Here is a 16,611-nt window from a genome sequence, read left to right on the forward strand (position 1 = left end):
GGTGTCCTCGCCTTTCCCTATGAATGGCATTGCCCATGCAACTGACTGACCCCACACCACACGCAAAAACAATTGTAGAGAATTCACAACTTTATTGAAAATGTAAAAAGTGCCCTAAAATAGGGGGTCAGTGAATTTGACTTCTCTTTAATACATTCAGCACACATTGAATGAACTATTTTTTATGGCAACAGATACAGAAACTTGAATCTGGCTCAAAAACACCTCGGAAAAAAACTGTCACAGATCCAATTCTTTGGGAAAACGATTAAAGAAGAGCTATGGGTGGTACCGCACCAGGATGGGCCATAGGAGGACAGCCATAGGGAGGGAAAGGTAGAGGGCAGCCAAAGGGAAGGAAAAGTGGAGGGCGGCCATAGGGAGGGAAAGGTGGAAAGTAGCCATAGGGAAGGAAGGGTGGAGGGCAGCCATAGGGAGGGAAACCTAGACAGGACCAAGGTTGAGGAAGCAGGAACATAGGAGGAAAGGGTGGCATGGGCGGGCGAGGTGGCCCCGGCATCACTGGCTCCTGAAAAACCCACACAAAATTCAGCTGCTGAATGAAGATGCCATGGTAGGGTTGACCCGTGTTAATGATGGGAGGGGGGACCGTGGCCATGGGGGGCATGTTTCTGAGCCTCAGTGCCCTCCGCTGTCTTCTCAACTTGGCCCTCCTATTCTTAAACCAAACCTTCAATCAGAGAGAAAAAAGGATCGTTTTAGTATGTTGAGCATTGAATGTCATACATGAAAAAAAAAAAAAACAAAACAAAAAACCCAGCAGGCTACTCTCTACACCCTCAGGGTTTTAAACTGCACCAGGGAAGCTACTTCCTTGTTGCTAAATTATCCTAGGAAAGTTAGCACCGAGGGGTCTCCCTTCAGCTCACCCTCAGACGGCACCCACTATGTGCCAGGCTGTGGCTTGGCTTATTGCTTTCACTCTGTCCTCCCACCTTGCGTATTATTTTTCCCCACCCTGACAAACAGGTGTAGCTGAGGAATGGCACTCCGTCCCTGCTGTCACTCTTACACGTGCTGGGCTGTGTCCTGACAGCTGGCCCTCAGCTGTCCAGCTGCCACTGACTCCTAATCACTAGGCTAGCGTCACCCTGCTTGTGGGGAAGCTCAGCATAAAGCCCTGCTGGGGCGACAACCCCCAGTTTGCAAAGCCCGTCTTCAATGTGCAGTAAATAATCCACAGGCACGTGTGGGATTTTGAAACCAAAGGTTTCTTTGAAGGATGACTAAAGGCTCACTCATTTTCTGAAACCTCTTCATAGTTGAAGGATGGTACTGTGAGCGAGGCTTGGGCTTGGAGGGCCCAGGAGCCTGTGGCTTGTCTTGCTGGGACACAAGTTAAGCTGAAGCACCGGACAGCACCTGGATGTTTTACACTTCGGGGGCAACGAAGGTTTAGCCTGACTAGGACCACATTTACTCAAGTTCTCAAAATCTCTGCCCAGCCAACAGTTCGGGGGCAGAGAGGCACACCGCCGTTGTCCACTCTGCACCCTCCACCCTGCCCCACCCTCCAGACTTCCCTGGGCTCAGCACCCGGTCAGCGCCCTCTGCTCTGGCTACAGTTCCAGGACCCTGGACAGGAGCCACTGCTGCCCAGCAGGGCAGGGCCCCCTGAGCCCCTCTCCTCCACCAGGAGAGCCCCATCCCATCCCTTCTTCTCCTTCCTTTTTTGAGTCGAAGCATAGCTGACAATACAATATTATAGTAGTTTCAGGTGGACAGCACAGTGATTCGTCATTCCTCTACCTTACAAAATGCTCACCACGATCAGTGTAATCACCGTCATCACCATACAAAGTCATTGCTGTATTCTGACTATATTCCTTCTGCTGTACTTTTCATCCCCGGGACTGATTTACTACATGACTGGAACTTGGCGCCTCCTAATGCACTTCACTTATCTTGCCCGTCCCTCTCCCCCTACCCCGCAACCTCCAGTCTCCTCTGTATTACAGTCTGCTTCTGTTTTGTCTGTTCGGTAAGATTCCACACATAAGTGAAATCATATGGTATTCTTAAGGCAACAAGGCGAAACTGACACTTTAGGAAGACAGCTAAGCATGTGGGAGAGGAGTCACAAAATGGCTCCTCCCGCCTATCTGCCAGCTATGAACAGTACAAAAAACAAAACACCTGTCCTTTGGACTCCACTGTCCTTTCCACATCGTATTAATGGAATTCCTTTGTATTTAATATTTGTAGACATTCCCGGTTGGCAAAGGTTACTTGAGACTAAGGGCCTCTACTCTCTCTGTTGCCTCATTTTCCCTCTCCCAGCTTAGAGGTTACTCGGTCTTTCTGCTGCTTGAATATGAAAAGTCTAAAGAAACCAGTGCTGGGAGCTCCTTTTGGGGATCCAAGTTTACCAGAGGCCAAGTCTACACAAGTGCAAAGCAGCGTAACTGAGGTAGACACTGATACTAGTTCCACATACCTAACACTGGGTTATCAAAACAACTCTTAACTGTACTCGCAAAATGGTCGAGGGGACACCCATTAAAATGTTCTTCACACAAACGCTTTATGTTCTCAGTTATATGTGGAATCTAAAAAAAAGCTCAACAAACTCATGGAGCAACATCGGATCTGTGAGTGCTAGAAGGGTGGGTGGAGGAAGGGCCTAGAGTCGGTCACAAGGTAAAAATTGCCACTTTTGAGATAAATACGTACCAGGAAGATAATGTAACATAAGGACTAGACTTAACACTGCCACGTGGTACGTATGGCAGTTAAGAGATTCAATTTTCTTAATGTTTGTTTATTTTTGAGAGAGAGCGCGAGCAGGCGAGGCCGGAGAGGCAGACAGAGAGGGAGACAGAGGATCCCAAGAGGGCTCCACGCTGACAGCGGCAAGCTGGGAGCCCCCTTCCTGCCCTTGTGCCCCCTGTCTCTCCCTCTCTCAAAATAAATAAGTACACTTAAAAACAGAAAAAGAAGACCAAAATCTCAGGTGTCAGACATTCCTCGAAGGACCATTCGCTAATGCGTTTGGTACTCTCACAAATTGGAACGTGAGTGATATCCCCAAATAATTCTCCCCTTACCCTCCACCTCTTAGACTGGCTTCCCCCTTTGTTGAGTTGATGCAACCTTGTTTGAAATTGTTGTTTGAGTTTATTTTGTCTTGGACAGATTTCAGAGGTTGCGACTCCCCCCCCCCCACGTCTACCATAATGCACAATCTACTCTTTAACTATGTTTTCAGGCTGACAGATCAAAGAATTCTGGGAAATTAAAGTGGAGGCCTGCCACTCTCCACACCCCTTTACCAAACACTTAAAAGCAATAGCTCCGAATTGGAATTAATTAAATTTAAAAATGTTGAAATAAAATAATTTTTTCATTAAAAAATAAAACTGCCTTACTCCAAATCCTAGAGTAACAAATCATAGATGTTAAAAAACAAACAAAACACAAAACAAAACAAAAGGAAACCAACAACAGGAGACCCAGGTACTTTAACTAAAAGCAGTAAGCAGTGAAAATAAAAAACATTTTTGAAATTTTTAAATAAAATTTAAAAAATAAATCAAACGAATTTTATAATTAAAAAATAAAATTGCTTTAGTCTGGATCCTAGAGCAAAAGATCACATTCAAAAGGAAAACCACCACATAGGGCGCCTGGGTGGCTCAGTCGGTTAAGCGTCCAGCTCTTGATTTCTGCTCAGGTCATTATCTCAGGGTTCGGGAAATTAAGTCCCCGTGTCAGGCTCTGTGCTAACAGCTCAGCCCCTGCTTGGGATTCTCTCTCTGCCCCTCTCCTGCTCGCACAGACTCTCTCTCTCTCTCTCAAAATAAATAAACTTAAAAAAGGAATATACGTGCAATATACTACATATTTTTTATATGTACATTTATATATTAAGTGTATTTCTACTTTAGATAAATATAAGCATTATTCCATGAATTAAATGTATTGTATATCTTATATAATTTATATTTACTACATTACACACATATTTTTGTATTTATAATATATATAAACTACATATATAGTTATATTAGCACGTAAATATATATTGCACATAAAAATCAGTATACTATACATGTGACATATAATTATAAAAATATGTGTATTATAAGTCTACTTTAGTGACCTATGAAAGTACATACAGTAAGGTGTAGCTTAGACAAAGGTGTATATATGTGTGTATGCAAGGGATACTATCCTATACCAATTTTTTCATTCCTTTAGGAAATCATGTTCCCTCTGGTAATGGGCAATTTCCAAAACCTGGGCTTTATGTATCCCACCTTCCCCTCCGCGAGACCCAAAAGTTCAACACTTATTTCCCAAATCTAAAAAAGGCAACGAAAACACAGAAACGTGAGAAAGTCTATGACCAAGGTGCCCCAAATCCTGAAACAGGTTTAAAATGGCTCCCAGCAAAATTGTTTTTTTCGGGTTTACTCACCTGCACTCTGGCTACAGGCACATTCATGAATCTCGAAAGTTCCTGGCTGAGGGGAGAAAAATCGCAAGGATCAGTATGTGGAGTTGGCCGTGAGTTAAAATACAGCATTTTTCATTCATCTTTTGAAAAATTGTTTTCGGGGAGATGTCAGTGACATTTTATGAACCAGTTTCTGCACTAGGAAAAGTCACGCCATTTCAGGATTTACAGTGAGGTTCAGTTGACAAAGAATTTAAGGGAAGCCAAGTCTTGGTGGGTAAAGGAGGCACAGTCCCCAAGAACACGTGACATTCTAATTCAGTTTCTTTTAGTGTTATCAACACCAAAATGAAAAAGCATCTGACTGAGGAACTATCTGTGTGGACTTTCAGTCATTGCTCTTACCCAATTTATGGGTTAAATTAGAGCCCTAAGGGGCGCCTGGGTGGCTCAGTTGGTTGAATGTCCGACTTCGGCTCAGGTCATGATCTCTCGGTCGGTGAGTTCCAGCCCCGTGTCCGGCTCTATGCTGACAGCTTAGAGGCCGGAGCCTGTTTCAGATTCTGTGTCTCCCTCTCTCTCTGCCCCTCCCCCGTTCATGCTCTGTCTCTCTCTGTCTCAAAAATAAATAAACGTTAAAAAAAATTTTTTAATAAAAAAATAATGATAAATTAGAGCCCTAAAACAACATGCGTTCTCTCTCTCTCTCTCTCTCTCTCTGTCTCTCCCCTCCCCTCCCATCCCGTCCCCTCCCCCATCTCTCTTTATCTATCAGTAATGAACCCAGTTAAGAGTACATGCCCACTAGAGGCTAAAGGATGGCACAAACTGCTGTTTATTCCTTGGTCGTGCTTTGTTACATTTTTTTTTTTTTTAAATTTTTTTTTTTCAACGTTTATTTATTTTTGGGACAGAGAGAGACAGAGCATGAACGGGGGAGGGTCAGAGAGAGAGGGAGACACAGAATCGGAAACAGGCTCCAGGCTCTGAGCCATCAGCCCAGAGCCTGACGCGGGGCTCGAACTCACGGACCGCGAGATTGTGACCTGGCTGAAGTCGGACGCTTAACCGACTGCGCCACCCAGGCGCCCCTGTTACATTTTTCTATCACTAACTTCCCCCCTGCCATCCACCATCCACCCCCCAACACACACAACACACACACACACACACACACACACTTCCCCCCCCCCCCCCCCCACTATTCTATAAGGGGTAGGTAGCTTGAGGCTTCCTTTGAGGGCAGTTTTCCCATCGGCACGATTTAATTTTAATTTTTTTCAATTTTATTATTTTTTCTTTTCTTTTTTTAAATGTTTATTTATATTTGAGACAGCGCCACGCGCAAGCGTGGAAGGGGTGAACAGGGAGGGAGACAGAATCCAAAGCATTTCAGGCAAAGTCAGAGGTGGGGCTGGAATCCCAGAACGCTGAGAGATCTCTCGACCTGACGAAGTGGGACGCTCAACCACTGAGCCACCCAGGCGCCCGATTTACGGTTTTCGTAAGTAGGCTACGGGTCCAAAATGGGGCTTGAACTCACGACTCGAGATCGAAATTCATATGCTCTACGGACTGAGCCAGCCGCGCCCCTTTTCTTCTTCTTTAAATTTTAATTTATTTTTAAAGACCTCTAGCAAAGTTTAAGGGAATGCAGAACAGTCACTACTCGAGACCGTTTTCCGGCGCACTATTTAAAAATATCCAAATCAGGGCAGGGCTGACTGGCGGGTTCGGTTGCAGGAGCCTGTGACTCTCGACGTCAAGGGTCATGAGTTCCAGCCCCACGTTGGGTGTATTTAAAATACATAAATTGGGATTACTTTAGTGAGTTGGGATCACCTCAAATACGTAAATAATTTAAAAATAACACTAAAATTTAAAAATAACACTAAAAACCGGTGCAGAAATAATCCACAACGAGCAGATTTATCACCATTTTAAGCAAAGGCGGGATCCTACTAGCCCGTTTGCTCCCGCGTCTCAGACTTCTCGCCCTCTCCCCTTCCCCCCCGCCCCCCCCCCTCGCTTCTAGTAGGACTTTCTAGGACTTTCTTCTATTAGCCGCCCCGGACAGTTTCCCGGCTCCAGATGTTCCACTCCACCTGAACGTCCCCCTTGGTCCCCACCCGCAGAGCCCTCAGCTCCCGCCTAAACCAAGGGAGGCGCGGGACCGGCAGCCTCGAGGGCCCGGTAGGTTTTACTTCAGCCACGAGGAGAGAGACACGTGACAAGCCTCCGCGCCGCCACCCCCCCCCCCACTCGCCGCCACCCCCCCCCACTCGCCGCCGTCCCGTTCCCGCCGTCGCTCCCCCCCCCCGCCAGTCTCCGCCGCGGTCCCCCCAACGCCCTAGTCCGCGTCCCTTCCCCCCCCCGCCTCCCCGCCCCCCCCCCCCCCCGGGCGCCGTCCCCGCCAACCCCAGCCACTCCCCCCGAACCCGGGCACCCGCGCCCAGCGCAGCGGCCAACTTACCGCGTGGTGGGGCTGGGACAGTGGGTGCTCTGGAACAAGCTCTCCAGCTGGCGCATCTGCTGGGGGGTGAACTTGATGAGGCGACCCACCGGCCACCTCCCTCCCCGAGCGGGACCCGGAGCCGCGGCCGGGGGCAACTGCCCCTCCGGTCTTGGCTCCTCCGGCTTCGGCTCCTCCGGCTTCTCATCGCGGGTTTCGCGACCCGCGGGACACGGATATCCAGCGCCCACATCGCCGGCCCCCTCCTCGCCGTCACCGTCACCATGGTTGTCATCCCCATGGCTGTCTCCTTCCTTCTGGATTTGTATGCCTGCCGCCCGCTGCTGAGGTGCGAACTCTGACCCTGCTTCCTCAGCCGCTTGGTCTCCGGTAAGCGACATCCCCACTTGCTTGGTTTCTGCAAAGGAAGAAATCCAGAGACAAATTATCAGCATCAGAGCCCGGGCTGTGGGGAGGAGGCGAGGGGAGGCATTTGAGGGGTGGCCAGACCGCTCCCCTCTCCCAGGGACCCTTCATTTCTGGGACGTGGCGAAGACGCTGGTCCCGACGGGCACAGACCACGCGGCTCTTCCCGGTCCTCGTCGACTCCCAGGCTGGGGAAGCCCGTGACTTCGCGCTTGAATTGGTTGAAAGGATCCATAGTATCCCTCTGCCGTCTTGTGTAGACTCTGCGTCGGGACCTGCTGGATCCCTGGGTCACACATGAAGCGGTGGCCTGCCACTGAGCTCCGGCTACTTTGCCGTGCCGTCGAGTTCAGCTACCCAGCGTCCCGCTAGGCGCTTTATATATACCGCCCTTTAGTGGGGGTTGGGCTCGCCGAGGTGCGCATGCGGCTGGGCTTGGGCACCAAGTGGGCGGGTGCTCCTGCCAAGAGGGCTGGGGTGGGGAGCACTTGCTCTCAGGCATCGGAGGGGACTATGGGTAACCAGAGCTGGCGGCTTCGGTTGTAGCTTAGCTCGTGTCCCCCAAACTGGCGGCATGTCTCCCCCACTCCCGAGCAAGGGGCTGTGCGGCATTGTGTTTGCCTATTTCCGTAGGGTGAGAGACAGACCTCACCCTAGGTCTGGAGACCTGGCAGAAAAGTTGGGACAATCTCTCTTGGGCCAGCCCCACCCCCACCCCCCAACCTCTGGACCTAGCAGCCGGTACTAAGCAGGGAATAGTCATCAAACGAATGTGATCAGCTCTGAGGTGGCACACTCTGAGTTTTTTCAGCGAGATGCTGAAGTTAGAGCCCGCCAAACTCCCGGGTACCCGGGAACAGGAGCTGGGGCTTGGGGTTGGTGATCGTGCCTGGTGCTCAGATGCACTATGCAAATAAAACCACACGTGCCCCTTGGGAAAGTCCGGTGCCTCCAGAATTTTAGTGATGAAGCTACATCTCGGTGCAGGGCTACAAACCTGCACAGTGCATTCAAGGCTGCTTAAAGTGCACAAAGCTCCTGCTTTTTTTTTCTTCCAATTTTTCTTTTTCAAATATTTGTTTCTTTGTCTCATTGTAACCGCCTATCCTGAAGCATTCCTGCACAGCAGCTATGCCTCTAGCTATAGATTTCTCTATACAAGCATGCATGTCCCTGAAGGGTTGGGACCTTTGGGACGCGGGTAATTTCCCGCCGCCATTTCTCCCTTCCCTCAGCCTCTCGGTTTTTCTAGAAAGATCTTCCTGAGCCCTCGCTGAGGGAATAAATGAAGTTTACTACTTTTGTTTTTATTTATTTTGAGAGAGAGCACAAGCGGGGCGGGAAGGACAGAGGATCTCAAGGGGGCTCTGTGCTGAAGGCAGAGAGCCCGATGGGGGGCTGGACCTCATGAACCCAAAGATCATGAAGTGAGCCAAAGCCAGATGCTTAACCGACTGAGCGACCCAGGCACCCCTAAATAAATTTCGTTTCTTGTTGGTTGTTTCCTTTTTCTTTTTCTTTTTCTTTTCCTTTTTTATTTATTTATTTTTCTTTTTTTTAAAAAAATTTTTTTTCATATTTATTTATTTTTCTTACGGCAGGGATACGTTTTTATTGGTCGGAGAGTTGAATTTATGTAGGGTTCTGGTTTCTCCAGGTGAGTACAGAAAAGAGACAAGGGACAAGAGATTTGGGGCATAGCAAGGAATCCGTGATAAAGAGTGACTCTACGTAGTTTTATATAGTTTGTCAAAACTCAACAAATGTAAGTTTGAGATTTGTGCACTCTTTTGTATGTCACTTTTACATCAACAGAGGAAACCTGTAAGCAAATACTGAACTCCACTTAATGGTATGCATGCTTATTTCTTGTCAAATAAAAGGGAGCAGACCAGATTGAGGGCTCTGTGGTTTTCCCCGCCAGAACTGTTTTACTGATGTTCCAAGACTCGTTAATATCCTAAATATTGAAAACAGCGTCCCACAGTGGGCCTTATGCTCGACAACGTGCTCGATTTATATCCCTCGTTTACCCCACGGCCATTCTCCTCACCCCCATTTGAATTGAGACACTCCATCATTTCTGTGGGTTCCTAAATGCATCACGGGCCCTAGTCACCTCACCGGCTGAGTCTCAGGGATAAGTGCCCCTGCCTCATGCCCCTGGAGGATGGGTAAGAAACTAACTAAAAGAGGTTTGCGGACCAATTCGTTTTCAAAGAGGTGGTAAGGGATGCAAGGTGACTGCGTCCTCCTGACGACTTTAACCAGACGTTTCCTCCTCAGGGAGGCCCTTGTTGAATGCCGCAGGCACCTCCCCCGCCTCGGCTGGACACCCTATGCCCAGTTTCGACTTGAGATCAGTTATTGCGTGAGCGGCCTACGAGGGCTTTCATTCTGTTTGTGCTGGACTAGCTGCGATTATCCGTGACCGCTGAGGGGGCGCGTTCTTTCGTGTCTCCCGTTCCCACGGAGCCTTCCCGCTGGCTCCGTCTCAGTCCCTCCCGTGTCCCGAGACAACTATTGCCCTACCTTGGCATCAGTTGTGGTGGTATTTTCTTCAGTAACTTCACACTCTGCAAACCTTAACAACCGAATGGAGCCTCGTCCTAAGCAACAATAGCCACGACTGGGGTTCGATGTGCCGGGCTTATGGCCGTGGGCGCTCTGGAGCCAGCCTGCCGGGGTCTGCGTCGCGGCTTGCTCGCCCTGGCTAGCTGGCTCACCTGTTGAGTTGCTGAGTCTCAGTTTCCTCAGGTGTCCTCATCCGTATAACGAGGACAGCAATAGCCACCACCTCACCAGGGTGCTGCGGGAGTAATTGAGGTGACAAAAGTAAAATATTTCCGGTGGCCGCACCACACTGTCTCACGTTTCTGATTTCAGCCAATTTTGTGTTTCTTTATTCGCAAGGGTCCGTGAGAGAAGACAGGTGCTGGTTGTTCTCTGGCAGTTGACAACGCGGACAGGAAGTTTTCTTGTGACCGTCAGGTCTCCAGGGCTACACGTCATTTGGGGTCTTTATTTTTTAACTCTTTTTTTCAGGAATCTCTCCACCCAACGTGGGGCTCGAGCCCATGGCCCTGAGAGCAAGAGTCACACTCCCCCAACTGAGCCAGCCAGGCGCCCCGCTACATGTCTGTCTGTACCTACCTGGGCTCCAGTCGCCAAACCTCGTGGCCTGCTGCGCTTACAGGGCCCCGTGGCAGGTAGTGTGGGCAGTGCCTCCAGCGCAGACTCAGCCTTTGTGCCCTGGCTTCTCCCAGTCTGAGCAGAGGGATCGGCCCACATGAGAGAAAGACGCTGAAAATGATGGAGCCCCACCCCCACTAAGTTGCTCTGTGGCCCAGGTAAATCAGCTGACATCCCTGTGCCTCCCGTGCCGCATCTGTACGATGGGGATCACGATGGCGCCCCCTCTCCTGAGCTGAGAAGTGTACAAGGTAATAGAAGGAAGGCCCACAGGACGGGCTCAGACGACCGGAGCTGATGCTGGAGGTAAGGGGTCAGGGCTGAGGGGGCTCGGGCTGTGCTTGGGCCCTCGCTGTGATCGAAGGTGCCGGACGTGGAGCATAACCCCTGCCCCTGGGTGGATGTGCGAGCCTGTGGAGTGAACGTGGCCGTGCTTGCTCGTGCCGGTGACCTCACGTGAGTGCCGGCTGCGCACCGGGGCCTGGCTGACGAATCTTGCAGCTGTCCGCGGGGAGGGGAGGAGAGTGGTGCGAGGCATCGCTGTTTCTTACTGAGGCGAGGCGACGGAGGCTTGGAGAGGTTGGGTGACCTTCCCAAGGTTATGCAGCTTGGTGGAAGTGGGCAAGGGTCCAAACCTCTGAAGACTGTTGCTGGCAGCCCCTGGTAGAAGCGGAGTTGGCTTTCGGGGAGTAGCGGGGCCTCCCTCACGTCTCAGAGTGAGCCAAAGTTTGGCAAATGCTAAGCAGGCTGTGCGCAGAACTGCAGTTAGAGGGGGGAGGAGAGGGGCGCCCGGGTGGCTCGGTCGGTTAAGCGACGGACTCTTGGTACTGGCTCTGGTCATGATGTCGTGGTTGTGAGATCAAGCCCCATATGGGGCTGCGGCCCAGCGTGGCTCCTGCTTGGGATTCTCTGTCTCCGGCTCTCTGCCCCTACCCGACTCGTGCGCGCCTGCTCTCTAAATAAACAAACGTCCGTACCAACAAAGACAATAGGAGAGGCTATCACGAGCAACCCCAGGAAGGAAGAAGTAGAAAGCTGATCTCAGGAAACCCAGACACAGCCAGGGTGGCTGTGGAGCGTGACCTCGAGAGGGAGCTAGAGAAGAGTCTGCAGAGAACTCCATATCCAGCAGGGAAATCAAGTTTAAATATTACGTTGGGGTCGAATTCAAGGGAGGTGTTGGGATATGTGCATCTGGGAGGATGGAACCCTGTAAGTTTGGGGCAAGCGAGACTCATGAAAACAGTGTTTTAGGATGGGGTTCTTGGAGGGGAGTCCCAGATGGCTCTGGGCTCGGCTCACTGCAGTTACTGGGCTAGGGGATCAAGGTGGAGAGCCAGAGTCCCTGCTTGGAGGCCACACCGGTCCACAAGGTGCATGAGGCGTCCCCTGGAATTGGAATGTAAACGTCTGTGCGTGTAGTGGCATTACGGTGAGGTGTGCACCTTTCATCAGCTAGAGTGGCGACCGCGCCCCTAACCCCCCCTTCCGCCTTCGTAAATATTATAGCAGAGAACAGGGGGCTGAGCAAAGCGAGCGGGCTCTGGAGTTGGGTGGAGCACACGTGTCTGGTTTCCGGGCACAGCCGTGTTCTTCTGCTTTCGTGGTATATTCTCACCTCATGACACTGGCAAGCCTTCCTGTCTCTGTGCCTCCGTTTCCCCAACTGGAAGTAGGGCAACTCTTCCTATTACTACCACTGTTTACTAAACTAATGATGGTCAACTCACAGAATTCTTAGGAAGTCGGAATGAAGTATGGAAAAGTAGTTTCCTTCCCTCGCCTTCCCTCCCTCCCTCTCTCTCTTCCTTCCTCCCTTCCCCTGTTCTTCCCTCCCTAGATGCCTCCTTCCCTTTCTACCTCTCTGCCTTCTTCCCTGCCATCCTCTTCCCTCCTACCTCCTTCTCACCCTCCTCCCACTCTGTTCCCTATCCATCCCTCACCTCCCTCCATCTTCCCTCTTTCTCCTCCCTCTTCCCACTCCCTCCTTCCCTCCCTGTCTTTTCTCCCTCCTCCTTCCTTCCTTCTCTCCCCCCTCTTCCCTCCCTATTTCCCTATCTATTGTGTGTGTGCACATGTTCGTGCATGTACCTCACTGCATTTAATTGTCTAAATGTGTCTATGTACTAAAAACAAGCACCAAAGATATAAGCAAGTCATGGAGAGAAAGAAAATACATGAGTTAAAATCACATATAATCTAGAACAAGGCAAATGTCACACGTAAGTAATAACGCAATATATGGAAGTGCAAAGAAGGCAGAATTTACATCAGTACAAATAAGGAAACAGTCGGGGGGCGCCTGGGCGGCGCAGTCGGTTAAGCGTCCGACTTCAGCCAGGTCACGATCTTGCGGTGCGTGAGTTCGAGCCCCGCGTCGGGCTCTGGGCTGATGGCTCAGAGCCTGGAGCCTGTTTCCGATTCTGTGTCTCCCTCTCTCTCTGCCCCTCCCCCGTTCATGCTCTGTCTCTCTCTGTCCCAAAAATAAATAAACGTTGAAAAAAAATTTTTTTAAAAAAAAGAAAACAGTCGGAGGAGGTAGATTTTAAGATGACTCTTGAAGCGTGGGTACAAGGTCTTCCTGGCCTTCCCCAAATAAATGCTTCTTCCTCAGTAACAAAAGTGACACGTATTGGGCACTCGGCTGGTTCAGTTGGTAGGTCTTGGACTCTTGATCTCAGGGGTGTTAAGTTTGGGCCCCACGTTGGGCATAGAGTTTACTCAAAATCACTAGGTATGGAAAGAGCCAAATGTCCATCGATGTATGAATGGATAAAGAAGATGTGGTATATATATTTACAATGGAGTATTACTTAGCAATCAGAAAAGAATGAAATCTTGCCATTTGCCACTACATGGATGGAACTAGAGGGCATTATGCTAAGCGAAATCAGTCAGCCCAAGACAAATATCATGACTTCACTCATGAGGAATTTAAGATACAAAATAGATGAACATAAGGGAAGGGAGGCAAAAATAATATAAAAACAGGGAGGGAGATGAAACATAACAGACTTTTAAATACAGAGAACAAACTGAGGATTGCTGGAGGGGTTGTGGGAGGGGGGATGAGCTAAATGGGTAAGGGGCACAAAGGAATCTACTCCTGAAATCATTGTTGTACTATATGCTAACTTGGATGTAAATTAAAAAAATAGATACATAAATAATAAATCTTTAGGGGTGCCTGGGTGGCTCAGTTGGTTGAACGCCTGACTCTTGATTTTGGCTCAGGTCTTGATCTCATGGTTGGTGAGATTGAGTACTATGTGAGGCTTGCGCTGAGAGTGGAGCTTGCTTAAGATTCTCTGTCTCCCTGTCCCTCTGCCCCTTCTCCGCTCATGCTCTCTCTCTCAAAATAAATAAATAGACATTTAAAAAATAATGAAATAAAAATAAAATCTTTAAAAAAAGGTAACACATTATTGTGATTTATATGGAAAGTATGAAGACACCAAAAATAAAACTTATTAAACTCGGCGCGCCTGGTGGCTCGGTCGGTTGAGCATCAGACTTTTGATTTTGGCTCAGGTCATGATCTCAGGGTTTGTGGGATTGAGCCCCATGTCAGGCTCGGTGCTGACAGTATATGGAACCTGGTTGGGATTCTCTCTGTCTCTCCGCATCTCTCTGCCCTTTCCCTGCTCAGTCTGTCTCTCAAAATAAAGAATGAAAAATAGAAAAGCATATTAACCTCAACGATAACCCTGCCAAATATCCAAGGGTAATAATGAAAATGTTATTTTTCAGGTTGTTTTCTTATAATTTCTTTTCCAAGTACTACTGTATTCCACATTGTATCTGATATTCTGACATTTCATCACAACCATTTCCTACATTTTTAAAAAGTTTGTATTTATTTATTTTGAGAGAGAGAGCACACAAGCAGGGGAGGGGCAGAGGGAGAGGAAGAGAGGGAATCCCAAGCAGGCTCCGTGCTGTCAGCACCTGACAAGGGGCTCAGACTCACGAACTGCGAGATCATGACCTGAGTGGAAACCAAGAGGTGGACGCTTAACCGAATGAGCCACCCAGGAGCCCCAGGCATTTCCCACATCTTAAAAAATATTGGAAATCTTAGTGGCCATTCACAACCTCACTCACAGGGGCCGTGATTAGCTGCTAAGGGGTGTTCTTCCTACCCATGATTATACTGTAATTAACAGACAAGCCAGATAGCCTCCTGGTAAGGCTGCCATTCCCTACAGAGTAAAGAGATAACCAGAATTTCTTCCAGACCCTGCTAAGAATGACCAGGAAGTGGTTCAGACTGAGGCCAATGTTCAGGGGCTGATAGCAGCAATAGAAGAGGCTTTCCCTCCTAAGGTGAGTTGGCCTAAGGCTGGATATTTTGACACTGGAGTTAGGGAATAATCCACACATAGAACACAACAGACGAGCAACAAATGTATGTTTAGTGAAGCTGAGTCTGATAGGTAGGGTCCAGCATAAAGTCCAAGTACCTGGGCCTCCTGCGGTCGCTTTTTCCCCCCTTTTTCCCCACAGAGAGTAGTTTATTGCTTTTAGAACAAAATAAGATGCTCTCAGAACTTGTCTTACTGAAGAAAATACTTTTAGAACTTTTTAAAACTTTCTAACACACTATTTTCTCAACTGATGAAGTAGGTACTTCGATGTAGAAAACGTGCCAGAGATTTGTGCCCAGGCAGCATGGCACGGCCCACAATCGTGTGGGCCCAGAGCTGTCCCACTGGATGCAGCTAACTGCTCACAAGCACACTTCGTGGGGGCGCCTGGGGGGCTCAGTCGGTTGAGCGGCCGACTTCGGCTCAGGTCATGATCTCGCCGTTTGTGAGTTCCAGCCCCGCGTCGGGCTGTGTGCTGACAGCTCAGAGCCTGGAGCCTGCTTTGGAATCTGTGTCTCTCTCTTCTCCCTGCCCCTCTCTCCCTCATGCTCTCTCTCTCTCAAAAATAAATAAACATTAAAAAAATTTTTTAAAAGAGCAGGCGTTGTGCTTGCTGCCCGTGCACTGTCAGACCTGCAGTGTTCCTTCTCCCCCAGAACCCACTCCTGGGTCCTGCTCACTGCCCTGGGCCCTGCATTCCTGCACCAGACCCTGCCCAGGAGGCACAGGTGCGGGCAGATAGCTGGAGCTGCCAGACTGGCCCCCAAGTTCATCCAGGCAAGGAAAAACGGTGTGTTTCCTCCTCGGTTAGGTGGCCTCAGATGCCCCTTCCACAATGGGCGTCACCGTTTCTGGACACCCCTCTTCCAGGTAACATCTACTCGGCGGCCCAAAGCAGTAGGACGCCTGGGACGGAGAGGTCCCCCTCATTCACTGGCCTCTCTGTGGTAGGTGACTACATGTTGTGTGGGCGCGCGTCCTCGCCTGTGCAGCAGGCGGTGGGGGGGCCCAGCCACTTTTGGGGCAACGTAGCCCCGGATCAGCGCACAAGAGCCTGGTGGTGTCTAAGGAAAGTCCCAAACCCTGAGCCCCGTGCTGCCACTGAAGGCCCTGGCCTAGTAACACCCAAATAGGGCCTCACAACTACAAAAAGTCTCACGGAGGAAAACAAGGCTACCCGACACGTTGCAGCCATGACGGCCACCCTCAAGAGCTGATCTTGGCCTCCAGTCCTGGCCGAGGAGAAAAGGGACACCCCTGCGCCCCAGCAGAGCCCCATGAGACAGAAGCCCTCTCCCGCTGCAGTTGTGGTTTTCTTTCGAAGTAGAGTTGACAATGTGGTGTTGTTTTCAAGTGTACAACTTTGTGGTTCCGCAATTCTATACATTTCGACATGCTCGCTGCGATAAGTGTGGTTACCGCCTGTCGCCGTGCAACATTATCAAAACACTAATGACCACGTGTCCCATGCTGTACTTTTAGCCCTATGAAATCCTGAAGTATTTTATTACTGGAAGTTTGTACCTCTTAATCCCCTTCATCTGTGGAACCCACGCCCCATCTACCTCCCCTCTGGCAACCACCATGTTGTTCCTAAGGGACCCAGGGCAAGCCACCCCAAAATATACCAAAATGGCATATTGATTATTTTGGATTAAAGCTGCTTTCTTTTTATTTAAAAAAAATTTTTTTTCAAAGTTTATTTATTTTTGGGACAGAGAGAGACAGAGCATGAACGGGGGAGGGGCAGAGAG

At 49.5% G+C, this 16,611-nt stretch overlaps 1 protein-coding gene and 1 non-coding gene across 2 annotated transcripts; both read right to left on the reverse strand.

Moving 5' to 3' along the window:
* Window positions 1-260: 260 nt before the first annotated feature.
* LOC124513886 (rhox homeobox family member 2-like) lies at window positions 261-7,533 on the reverse strand. Its single transcript, XM_047081892.1, has 4 exons — window positions 7,452-7,533; window positions 6,894-7,290; window positions 4,442-4,487; window positions 261-691 (listed from the first exon to the last, which is right to left on the reverse strand). Exons 1-4 carry the CDS (start codon window positions 7,531-7,533, stop codon window positions 269-271), a joined length of 948 nt encoding a protein of 315 aa, XP_046937848.1. The 3' UTR covers window positions 261-268.
* Window positions 7,534-16,005: 8,472 nt separating this feature from the next.
* LOC124514094 (small Cajal body-specific RNA 20) lies at window positions 16,006-16,148 on the reverse strand. The gene has a single exon (XR_006962585.1). It is a non-coding gene; the product is annotated as a small Cajal body-specific RNA 20 (non-coding RNA).
* Between the last annotated feature and the right edge of the window lie 463 nt (window positions 16,149-16,611).

This window comes from Lynx rufus, unplaced genomic scaffold (assembly GCF_022079265.1).
Source record: "Lynx rufus isolate CCGP_SWC_20201006 ecotype Redwood Valley unplaced genomic scaffold, mLynRuf1.p SCAF_19, whole genome shotgun sequence".
Lineage (NCBI taxonomy): Eukaryota > Metazoa > Chordata > Mammalia > Carnivora > Felidae > Lynx > Lynx rufus.

Excerpts from the sequence above, each read along its gene's own strand:
- LOC124513886 (XM_047081892.1), bottom strand. The coding sequence starts at position 7,533 with ATGGATCCTTTCAACCAATTCAAGCGCGAAGTCACGGGCTTCCCCAGC. Across the intron at positions 7,291-7,451 it reads GGACCGGGAAGAGCCGCGTG|AAACCAAGCAAGTGGGGATG; the intron begins GTCTGTGCCCGT and ends CTTCCTTTGCAG. Across the intron at positions 692-4,441 it reads TGCCTGTAGCCAGAGTGCAG|GTTTGGTTTAAGAATAGGAG; the intron begins GTGAGTAAACCC and ends CTCTGATTGAAG.